Below are 12,673 nucleotides of genomic sequence, written 5' to 3' on the forward strand. Positions count from 1 at the left end.
TGTTAAACATTGTACAACTGGTTTTGTTGAAGAGCACAGTTAAATTTTTGACACTGGACTAGTTCGTAACATCCCGCGGCACACATTTCCATGCAACGCCACAGTTGGTGACAGTCCCGTTTTCTCCTGCCATACCATACAGACTGGGACAACTTTGTTCAAACTCGACAGCTTCAGTTTAGTTCTCTCCAACCACCTTCTGTTCGTTAAGGTGTAACTAGTTTGCGTCTGAAAAAATAATAAATCAATTTATGCCATTTTTAGTGCAGTGCACCATCTTCATAATACCTAAAGATTTGAAATGTGTTTCTGCATGTATGTGAATGGAAGAACACATGCAAAAATGGGTATATTGGCACATGAAAACAAGGACAACGCTTACTCTGCCAGGCAGACGACTGTTAAATGTATATGGCAAACCTGTCTAATGTTAAGGAAACATTTTTAATAACAGAATACAAGAAGTTACGGACCTTGTCTTTAGCCTGGATGCAAAATTCGTATTGCGACTATGTACATTCTACAAAGCTACTGTCCTTCCTCACAGACCCCTTTACTACAGCATTGCAACCACCTGAAGTAATACTGAGTGTCTTGGAAAGGCCACAAGTATTCCCAATATTCTGGGACAGAAGGAAGAGCCACTGTAGGAACAGTGTGCATTGGTTCACTGTAATGCATTAAATGAAGTTTGTTCTCTCCTGTGCAACAACCTCCTGGAACCAGGAGCCCAACTCCAGGGCGGCCGCCGAGGTCCAAGCTGGCAGGGAGCAGCTCCGACGCCAGCAGACGGGAAACCGGCTCTGTGCAGCTCCCCCCTCCCAGAGCCCCTGCCTGAGAGCAGGGGGATGCAGCACGAGTGATTCAAGACAGCTAAGAAAGGCAAGTTTAAAAAACAAATTACTAAAAGTGTCTGAAATGAGGAGGACCACTAAAACGGTCACCTTTAAAATGAATAAAAACCTATGCAAAAAAAAAAAAAAAAAAAGCCCCAGACCACCAGACCTTGGGAATGTATAAGAAAGCCTGAACAGGCACAACTGCTTATCTTCTTGTCATCAAACTAGAAAGCAAGATGGACAATTGCTTCTGAAGATAATGAGAGAAATATAGACAGATATAATTAAAAAGGAAGAAGTACCATTGTAATTAATTCACCAGGCATGTCAGAAGAGCAGACAATAGAATTCCTGTATTGGAATTCAGTTTATTTCAAATACAATGGCTTAGTCTCCCGCCATCGCTTGGCTGTCTAGATCGATTTGTTCTTTGGAAATGGATATTAAAAGGAGGAAAAAAAAAGAAAAAAAAAGAGTGGATCCTTCAGAGAAACGACCTTTGAAATAGCAGATGCAAGTGATGTGGGCGTCCTCCTCCTCCCCACCTCTCAGCGATCCAAGGAGTTCTGAAGTAGAGCACAACACTCATGGCTCTGACCTGCCAGGTGCTGTTTCCACTCACCTTAGCAGAGCTAAAGGTTCCTTCACCAGAATTAAATGTTTCAGAAATGTGTTATAAATAACAGTTTGAAAGCTTTTAATGAAACAATTTAATAATATAAAACAAAGGTAAAAAGAAAAATGTCCCTACTTGGACTAAATTGACTGAAAAGGCAGATGTCAGATTATTCAGCACTTAATGACCTGGGCAGGAAACGTGTATATTAGAGATTATGCCTTCACTTAAGTAAAGGAATTAGTACAAGTATTCACAGTGTACTTCAAGTGCCATAATACTCCAATCTAGTGGGTTTGATTTCTTCTAATTAACATACGCACACAAATGAATCTAAAACTGCAAGCACAGACATTACTTGCTCACTGATCCATTATCACACTGCTAACAGATCAAGCTTAATCAAGTTCTATCAGGTTTTTTGATTATACACATTATTAGACAAGTCTTGTTTCATTTAGTCTCTAAACAGCTACATTTTATTACAGTCAGAGCTAAGTAAAGTTTGCAGGAGATTTGCTGTCTTACTTGTTCTTTCACCCATGTAAGCAGAGCAATTAATGAAAAATAATTAAACACCTGGTCTGAAGCTCCATCACACAAAGGACTTTGCTGGCTAGAACTGATGTCTACAAGTTACTGACAGCAGAGAATCATTAAAAAATGCAGTTTAAATTATTTCCTCCAAAGGAATTCAGCCACATAAAAATAGCTGCTGGATTCTCAGCTTCACAAGTCGGTGTTTCTCCATGGCTTCAGCAGGGTGACGTTGGCTGCAAACAGCCAAATTCTCGGCTCTTGTAACGAAAGGAGTTGAAATGCAGGAGCTGTGTCCTGGTACCAACCTACACTCGAGATATGGGATGAAGAAGGAAGCACAATGCTTCATGTTAAACTGAAACAGGAAAGATGGGCAAGAAGGAAGGCAAAGGAGCTTGCTCTCAACATATGGAGGGAGCTATTCCATGGGACAGGCACCAGGTTTGCTGAGCTTGTGAGTCAGGATCAGAGGAGAGGTCAGGCACCAAGAGTGGGGTTTTGCTACTGACCACCCAACAGGGGCAAGGAAGTGCGCTGAGTCTTCTACAAGCAACTTGAAAAAGTCTCCACGTCACAGACCCTGGCTGTTACGGGAGACTGACCTCCCTGCGATCTGCTGACAGCGGTCCAGGAGGGAGGCTGGGACAACCCCATCACCCACAGGGCCCTCGTCCTGCTGCTCACAGAGACACCAGTGCTGGGGATGCGTTAACCCCAGCAGCCACCGAAGTGGAGCTGAAGGTCTCGAGGGGGTCTGGAAGGCAGAGAGCAGACCTGGGGCCTTGGGACCCACAACCACCTTTTTGGGAACTGGTCCGTAGGACCCTGTGGGAAGCAGCTCTGAAAGGCAAGAGAGTTTGAGAGTTGGAGTGTCTTCAAAGACAAGTTCCTCCCAACACAATGGTCCTTCCGGATACTGGTGCGGGAAGAGGGGGAAGAAAAAGTAGACTATCAGGAGAACGACGTGGCTAAATGAGGACCTCATGCCTGAGTACTGATGGAAAAAGGGTTTAAAAGGGAGATGGAAGCAACGACGGACTTGAAAAGAATAATATTGAAAAAGTACCTGGGCATGCAGGGCTGGTGTGGGAAAACCAAAGCTCACCGAGGGCTGAAACTAGCAAGGGGCATGATGGGCAGCAAAAGTTTCTGCTACTGCTTTAGCAATAAAATAATAACCAAAGAAAACACAGGCTCACTGCCGAGTGAGGCAGTGACATGGGACAGGTACTCAGCGCTGCTTTTGCCTGTCTGCACTGAAACCTTCTCCCAGAGGAAATACTGGCAGCAGAACAGGGTTTGGCCAAGTACCTCCTGAAAAATTCCAACCCAAGCACGTCCATGGAGCCTGCTGGGAAGCATCCAGGAGTACTGAGCGAGCAGGCTGATGTCACCGTGAGGCACCTCTCTAACCATCGACAGGTTGTGGAGTTAGGACGTTGCAGTCTAGGTGGGTGAAAAACTGGCTGGACCGCTGGGCTCAAAGGGTACTGGTTAATGGAACAATGTGAAAGTTGTCATTAAACAAAACAGAAGGTTCCAACCTGATATGAGAGAAAACACTTTTAAAATAAATTTCCAGAGTTTTGGAAAGACGCAGTGAAACAAACACATCCAATCAACAATATTTTGCACTTTGCAGATTACCAGCTTTGCCATACTGACTTACGGTGCACTAACCGAATGCACACAAATGTCTTCAGAAGTAAGTCTTTCATTATCATGGGGTATCTCGGTGTAAGTATCGAGTGTATAGACGTTATTTTCAGTAACACTATAAGGTTATGTACCACAATATTAGCGTTACCAGGAATAGATATCCTATTCTTGATTATGTAATCAAGAAAAACTTCTGAAAATAATTTTCAGAGTACAAACTACTTTTAATCAGCAGCTAAATACCAAGATAGTGGCGCTGATTACTTCGTTGCCTAATGACATCTGTAATGGATTCCAAGTGCTGTGCCTGATTGCTTCCCAGCAGATCAGGATTCTGTTCAGCACTTCTAGCTGCTGGAATTCTGAGATTTCTTGGAGTTCCTTTGCAAAAGGCTTCAACGTTGCTTCAGCTAAACGGCTACAGTGCATGCTTTAAAACAGTCATCATAAACTTTACACTTAGTACTCCACGATAAAATGTATTAAGAGAAGAGGAAGATCTGGGGCTCCTCCTCACCCCTTTTAATTGACAGGCATTGATTATAAAGCAGAATAATCCAAAGAATTTGATAGACATTGGCCAATGGATTGTAAAATACAGCTGAACTCGGTTGATCACAGCTATCTTCAATAACCATGCTGCAATAGTAACTGTGATAGACTTTCATTAACGCTGATGTTTTCAGTTTTAATACAGGTGATACACACAAATGATTTAAAAGGCAATTTAAGACATTAAAATAAGATACATGTACAAGCCAAATTCACAATTGCTAAACTTAAATCAATGTCTTGTCTCATGTCATTTCTGATTTTTGCCTACTGAAAAAAAAGAAATTTTAATCCTTCATTTATTGAACTAACATAAGGAAATTGACACAGCAATTATTCTTGGAGAGGCTCCTAAGTGGAGAAATATGAAATGATCGCAGCACCACTCTCCTACAGACACGCATTACTTAGGTCTAAACATCCTTGGCTAGAACAGTGAAAATCCTTAACTTACTCCAGGGAAAGAAATATTACTATTGGTCTTCAGTTCTGCAAACATCTACATGTTCACATGATCTGAAAAGCTATTTGCTATAAAAATTCCTACATTCTCTGTTTGGTCTTTTTCATTAATGTAGTATTGCCGAAAGACTTCTTACAATTTCAAATTTTTGTTGTAACAAATAATGAAAGTGCTGGCAAATTTCAACATTATTCTTACAATTTTGAAATGGAACTCTTTCTAAAATTTTTCAAGAGCTTAATCAGTAGCTGACAGCTTTTTATCTCATTGTGTCTTCACTTTAAGTTAGAATTGTTTAAATGGATTATGTAAAGAAGTAGGAGATCTCAAGCACAGCATTAGTACTGGAATTAGTGGAGAGAGACTTGTGCCATATGAATGGCTCCTGCTTTTTAGCCGAGTCAGAACTGGTGCAGAAATACCGTAGCGGTTCAAACACATACCCGTGTTAAGAGAAGAAATGTAAGAATTCATTCCTCCGCGAGAAGGAAGTCACCTCAGTCCCTAGAGTTTAGCATGGCAGAAAACTTGAGAATGTGACTGCAGTACTTCCAAGTTTTCCAAAAACTTTCACTGCAAGGAATGTGGAAAGTTTTCATTTCTAACATCAGAGGATTTCTCTTTTGATAAAAGAATATGCAGCAAATCAGTTCTTACAAGGCCAAGATTTGGCTTATTAATGCCATTGTCTTGCAATGTCTCATTAACAAGCCAAACCAAAGAAATTGTCAATAAGTATCTTGATAGGACATTTTTAAAACAGGATGTGAGTTGTCTTGCTTTAAAATATCTTTTCTTCACATTTTCTTTAACTCTTTTTGTGTTTTGGAGAAGTTTCTCTTCCAGAAGCCAAGTAAGCGAGAGGAAAAGGTAGGAAAAAATCCTTTGAAAAAACTATTATTTCACTTCCAAAATACACATTCATTGTTTAAACTAAAGTGTTGTTTCAAATTCTTTTAAAATCACAGATTTAGATTTATCTTCTACGAAGTATTTTTCCGACTCTGCATTTCTGCCTCCCCTGCCATATCATACGTCTCCCTGCCTTTGCAGGCAACTAGTTACAGAGCGTTAATCCACAGGTATCCGCGCTGTAAAGCGATTCACCTTCATCTCTCCCATCAGTTTAGACAGACAAATGGCTGACTGTAAAACTGTACTTATGTGTACAACTTAATTGTGACATTGTACTTATACGTTTACCAACTCATGGCATTACAAGCCATTTGTATAAATACAAAGGCAGTAATGAAATAAGTAATTGTTCCAATTGAATATTCTAAAATTCCTTTTAGTAGTACATTTCCTCAACTATTTTATATAAGTACATGATAACACAGGCTTGAAAGTATTAACGTAATTTTAATCAACAAGAAATTATTAGATGAATCAAAATATGGTGGCTCAAGTGAGGTAATCATAGAATCATTTAGGCTAGAAAAGACCCTTAAGATCATTGAGTAATGAACTGCTCTTTCTTGCAATTTCTTGGAAATTGCACTAGGCAGTTTCAAATATTTACACAATGCACAGCACATACATCACACAATGAACGGGATCTCAGCAGTACAATCCGTTCAGTTTATTTTACATCTTTGTTAGCAAAATGAATATATGATAATGTTTTGTAAAACCCTGGCAGGTTTGTATTTAAAATATTACCAAAGTCCGAGACGTGCACTGGTAAAAGGGACAATAATGACTAGAGTTCCATTACTAGAAAAAAACCCATAAAAACTGCCACGCACAATTCTTATTTGTATCTAGCCATTCAGTACCCAGTGGAAGTCAGAAGACTGCTGACGCTCTGTACTTCGCACTTACCCTCTATCAACAGAAAAGCCTTAGAATCATCTTATTTAAAGTCAATATAGACAAAAGTACTCAGAACTTTGCATTGTTTTATGAGCCTTTGAGAAACATCCAGGTAAAATGAAATTAACTGAGCTTCCTGTATCATTTAACTTTGTGAGTCAAAGAACCTTTTCAACAGGATGTAGAACATCTATCATTTGTCCTGAATTTTCTTCCTCTTACAAGGGATACTGAGGATAACATATATGGAACACTTACACAAATTAAAATTCCTAATCAAAATACTTATTAAAACTCTGCTACAGGAAGGCCAGACGATTCTTAGGAAGAGATTGTTTTATGATTCTGGGATAAACCTGCACTTCCGAAATTAATGAGAGAACATAAACCAATAAACCAACTGCTTAATGGCAGACTTTACATTATGATCAAGCTACTGAGGCGTTACACCTCAATCAAGCTTAAATGTGTCACTTTTTACACTTTCCCACTCTATCACTAAAATTGTGTTCCGGTCAAAAGAAAGTCTGTAGCCTATAAATAAAAGTCAATCAATTTGACAGCTAAGGTTTTAAAATCCGCTTTGTGGGACATGAAGGAATTAGTGAGAGGTCTCTGACGCGCTCAAAACCTTGCTGTGCAAAGGAGCTGGGAAGCACCAGCTCAGGTGCAAGTGGAGTGCAAAGCAGAGCGCAGCACAAAGCAGACGGGACTCTGCGTTTGCACGCTCACTTGGTGGACTGTTGTGCTGCCAGGTACACAGCTAAGGCCGTCTGCAGCTCTGCTTCTTATCAAGGCTAAGAAACGTGAGACACTGTGCTTAGATCTGCTTCTCAGACCACTTGTCAACTGGGAACATCACTTTTTCTTTCACTTCCAAGATGAGTATTTATCTTCTTAAAATAGAAAATATTACCAGTGGTAACTGTCAGACCTGTAACCCACCTTTCTAGATGGTCCGTTGTTCTTCCTCTGACTGTACACAGAAACACACTGAGGCCCGCAGCAACAGGACAGAATGCTAAAACTTAAATTTGCAGACTGAGCATTTTCAGAATTTAAATATTGAAGCAGGTGAATTTATTAAGCATTAGAAAGCCAGAGAATTCTCTGAGCTTCACCCACTTTAGGTACTCAAAAAGCCATAGCTAGTTTTTGTTCTTTTCTTGGCAGCGTTTTTCCCCAGTGGCTAGAGTTCCTATGTGACTTCTCAAAGCAATTTGTTTAGCAATGTGTGTTCTTAGGACTTTCGTGTCAAAGAAAATTTCCTCAGGCCCACCGAAAAGAAAGCAACTAACAAAAATACGTCCCTAAAATGAATGATCCAGGAAGTCAGATGAAGAAATCAGAATAACATCTCAAGAATCATCTACAGAGCACACTTTTTTCCCAAACAAACACCAAAACAGTACCATACTAGATCCTATGAAAGAATATTGTGAAGAAAATTAAATTAGCCTTGTTGCCAATCTGAAACATAACGAAAATGGAGTTACGATCCCCATTCTACACTTTTAATGGCCTTACCTGGCATTCCATGGATAAGGTCTCCGCACAACACAAAGAACTTGGGTTTAGGATTTAGTTTGTTAATGGCCTGCACTGCTTGCTCTGCTAATTTGATTTCTTCTCCCCATTCATCGTCTCCATTGTTAGTGTCTCCCACTGCCCAAGCTTTCATCAGTCCAAACTGAGGATCTGCTCCTTGGATGAAGTAGAAGGGCCCCTTCCATTGGTATTCATCATCTAAGAAGAAAAAAGAGAAAAAAAAAATTAAGCACTACAGAAACTTATAAAGAGAATAAAAGTTTCCCTGCATCATTAAATGGATTGCTCTTCACTTAAGTAAGTTGAGGCCACTTTAATGAAAGTACAGAATTCTGTAGTCATTCATATAGTCATTCAAATATAAAGGCAGAAGTACAAAATTTTCCTCTAACGGGCAGCTGCAATAAATGAAAGTATATTAATCTAATTGTACCACATGGTATTTACAGGCTGATTAGACGAAAAGTATGTGAAGAATTCAGCAAACAGTGCTGGAAATTACAAGACTACAATATAGAACAAGTGTACAACGTTAGATTTCAGTTGATTCTTTTAAGACTCCAATTATTGCTTGCTTAATTAACAAGTTAAAACATACACATTTCACATTTTGTGGTTCCAGCAGACTTGTCCTTAAATTATTAAGGAGTTGCATGCTTTTTGTTCTTATACTTTTAGAGGTAAGTCGGATGTGGCACATTCTTTGCAGTTAGAGCTGAAGCCACTCAACAGGACCAAGGTCAGCAAACACAAAACCCAGCAACATCGGAATTGGCAGCAACAATGAAAATCCTAATTTAGAACTGCCACAATAGCTCCTGAGACCTAGGATAAAAAGATGAGAACTTGGAAACAAATTTCCACTGATAGAGTCAGTGCAGACGGAGGGTACAACAGACCTTGTAATGCTACAATTTTCTTGTATACTTGTTTCTCCAATACTATAATAACAAGTACCACAAAAGAAGTGTGATACATAAAAATACAAGCACTTAAGAAAAAAAAAATCTCAACACCTAGTAAATAAAGCAACAGTTAGCTACAAATTAAAAACAAAAATGGGTATCCTGTTTCCTAGGCTTATGTCTCATGTTGGAATTAAAGTACAAACATGAGTACACTGTGGTTTCTCCAGCTGAATGCATTCATTTGCAACCTGAATATTTCAGTTTTGACAGCTGTATTTGGCTTAATACATTTAGTGTTACTGGCGTTTTTTTAAAACAGCATTTAAACTGTTAAAAACCTCACTGACTACGTCAATCGATAGTTGAATCTAAAAAAAAGATACAGGAAACTATTTCATATTAAAATACAATCCATAAATATACTCCCATATTATGTCAGTCTGATCTGAAATACAGTTTGAGGCAAAACTACTCTTCCAGCAACAGCACATAAGCATGTCCACCGCAGGGATCAACTTTTGGGTTTCTTTCAAGTGATCCAGACCTGGAGCTTCTTACTTTGCAGAAGGGGGTATGTTTCTTTCCAGGAAGGTTAGGCAACAGGTCAGAATCCAGCTCTTGCACCACGGACGTGGACAGGCTGAGGCGAGGGAAGAGGAATGTGGGCAACTCCTGGAAGATGCTCGTAATTGTCACCTGTTGCTATGGCATCGGACCATTGTGCCAAATGCAAGCTTTGACATTTTAGTTAAAGTAACATTTAATTTCTAAACAAAATTATTCATAGCCTGTTAACACTGCCTGTTAATTCACACCAGCACTGCCTTGTTCTAAATAATAATCACATATTTTATAGACAGAAACTTTTAGCCATTCATTAGCTTTTAATTCTGAAATGAAATTAACTTTTCCAATGACATAACTTATTCAGAGAAGTGAAATGATCCACCTATCCGTGAGTTTGCAATAGAAGCCTTATCGAACCAGCTGAATGACACAAAGTAATGTAGGTTTTTATTTTGTGTCTTGCATGACAAAATATGACTGCCATAAAAAACAGCTTACGTGCTGCACGAAAGGCATTGTTTGTGCAGAGAAATCAACTTACAGTTTTTGTAAGTGGAAAGCTATAGAAAGAAAATCAGTTAAGGAAGCTTGCATCAGAAATCCTTTATGACCTATACAAAATAAAACTGAAAAAGGGGATGGTTGGAAACAGGAACTTGTTTTGCAGGAGTGGCACAATCGTCAAACTCATTAAATGGGAAAAAACCTCAAATCTTTGAACAACATGGCAGGATTTTTAACACCCGTCCCTTTTCCAGCAACTTGGCAGACAGTATTGATCACCTATGCTGAGCAAAATCTACTTGTTTTGTACTGATTACTCTGAAGCCAGTAATTTTTACCATAGTAGCCTAAGTAAAACAGAGAGACATTTATCTATGTATTTTTACAGGAAGTACTTAGAACAGACAGCTGCTCTTTGTTTGAAAAGACTGTGCTTGTTATGGACATAGCACGTTTCCCTTTCCAGAGCCCCAGGGATGGTGTCTGGTGGCTGGAGCACCCGGAGCAGGGCAGGCAGCAGGGCAGGCAGCAGGGCAGGCAGCAGGGCAGGCAGCAGGGCAGGCAGCAGGGCAGGCAGCAGGGCAGGCAGCAGGGCAGGCAGCAGGGCAGGCAGCAGGACTAGACCAGGTCCCAGGAAACAAGGAGCTTCACATACAACGCTGAACAGAGAGAAGTTTGGCAGGCAAGCAATGCACTGGCAGGGAGCATGCAGAGCCGACACACAACAGGTTGCAAAGCCAGACCAGGGGCTATTCTAATGTATGCTTTGTGGATATTTTTTTCTTGCCTTATATTCATGCCAATACAGTAGCTCTCTAGGTTTGAAGTACCTGAATGTTTCCAAGACTGTGCACAGATGCTCTGGTTTGAGTGGGTGAGTGACGGTCATGTGAGGCAGAGAGAGACACTGATGAGATGAATTTGAAAAGAGGAGCTCGGCACACAGACAGAATCAAGAAGTGGCAGAAGAAAGGAGAAACAGAAGATGCAGGGGCGGAGGTGAAGAAGAGTGGGGAGAAAAGGGAAGAGATAGGAGGTGAAAAGAGAAAGGAACTGCAAATGATGCAGAGGTATATGCTATATTCTCCTGTAGGAAAGAAAAAGATAAAATGAAGAAAGCGAAGCAGGGACAACAGAAAAGATCCAGGAATCAGAGCTACATAAATAACATCTATTTAAAATGTCAGTTTAATTAACTAGTCTTAGTCAAGTAATTCAGTCAACAGCTTTTTTTTTTTTATTTGATAATTTATCAAATAGTTACCAAAACCAACAGTAAGGTTAAATAAGTATTTTCTACCTTTGTCTTGTTATTTGATCACTCCAATTAGAAACCCTACTGAAAAACAAATAAACACAGTACTTCAACCAAATTCCATTAGCTTATTACTTATCAAGCTGTACTTGCTGATTTAGTTTAGTACTTACGGATTTTGTTCCCCACGAAACAAAAGAATATATGGGAACAAAATAATATGCGACGCTCAGTTTAAACTTAGAGCTTAAGTTTTTGTTTATCAGGAACACGTTTCAATTACTATAAAGTACTATAAATAAAAACAGAACATCATGAAGAGAGTTGTATTGGTGCACGCCCACTAGTGCAAACTTGCACCTGCACCAACTCTTGAGCCTGTTCTGAATTCAGGTCCCCCAGGAAATAACTCCTCGTTGCCCTCCCTGGTCTGTCTGCAGAGGAGTGCATGCCAGTTTTCCCTTATCTGTGTGAGCCATAACATCAGTCCGGCTAAAGGGCTGCAACTAGTGCAATGTCGCTAATTTTGCTTAGAACTCCAGGAGCACGCCTGCACGAGTGCTCTTCCAACAGACCAACGTGGTAAGAGGGCCGCAATGAGAAACAGAATGTAAGAGCATCTTCCACTACCATGGATGGATCCAGAAATCTTTTGCCTAACAGTTAAATGATTTATCAACGGACTGTGTTCAGATCATCATTAACAAGACTTCTGCACCCTCCTCCTCCCCCGCCAGCTGCCTGCTGGCACCCTCAGGCAGAACAGGTACTGCAGGCCGTGCAAACGAGCCTCATCTGCTTAAGCAGTAAGTCAGGGACCACAAAAACTTGTTTGAACCATTTTTCTGGACTTTGCACTGAATTCCAAGAAGAGTGCTCAGACAAATCGTTCTGTTGCTATGCTAGGGGACTGCCAAAGTCTGGCAGAGGTTGGTAACAAACAGCACTGGGCACACGTGGTGGGAGCAGAGCAGCTGCTTCTGTAGCGCTCATCTGGTCACGATCCAGGTCCCAGGTGGTGTCCACAAGGTGTCAGTTAAACAGCACGTACAGATCTTCCCTTCAAACGTGGCAAGCAACGACTTTTATGGGAACGACAAAGCATCCTTCTTGCTAGGAGTTTCATTTTCAAGCCTTTAGATGAGCTTTGTATTAGACAACATGCATGCTAGCTAAAGAAACAGAAGATTAGGATTCAATTAATAAACAACGTTTTCTGCCTTCTCCCTTGTGTCGCAAATTGAACGGAGCTGAGAACGCCTGCAAATTGGCTCTTCATCCCTGTGAGCACTGAGGCCAGCTGCAACTTTCTGAATTTACCACAGCAATAAGAAAACGCAAATGCCAGACAAAAGTCAGCTGATTTCTCAGATAACTGGTGTACGTACAGTTTCCATTTCCAAAGGA

The 12,673-nt window shown here is 40.3% G+C and overlaps 1 protein-coding gene across 3 annotated transcripts in view; it reads right to left on the bottom strand.

Annotated features, from left to right (window-relative positions):
• CPPED1 (calcineurin like phosphoesterase domain containing 1) overlaps positions 1–12,673 on the bottom strand; it is a 47,977-nt gene that overhangs the window by 29,246 nt on the left and 6,058 nt on the right. The window contains exons 2-3 of one of the 3 annotated variants that reach the window (XM_054842632.1): positions 10,842–11,098; positions 8,012–8,230 (exon numbers count right to left, since the gene is read on the bottom strand). In XM_054842632.1, the coding sequence (XP_054698607.1) occupies positions 8,012–8,165 (154 nt within the window). In that variant the 5' untranslated portion in view covers positions 8,166–8,230; positions 10,842–11,098. Of the gene's footprint in view, positions 1–8,011; positions 8,231–8,630; positions 8,938–10,841; positions 11,099–12,673 lie in introns of those variants that run through there. The other 2 variants (XM_054842631.1, XM_054842630.1) reach the window with 2 other exon arrangements.

Source organism: Grus americana, chromosome 15, assembly GCF_028858705.1.
Source record: "Grus americana isolate bGruAme1 chromosome 15, bGruAme1.mat, whole genome shotgun sequence".
In the NCBI taxonomy this organism is placed as follows: domain Eukaryota; kingdom Metazoa; phylum Chordata; class Aves; order Gruiformes; family Gruidae; genus Grus; species Grus americana.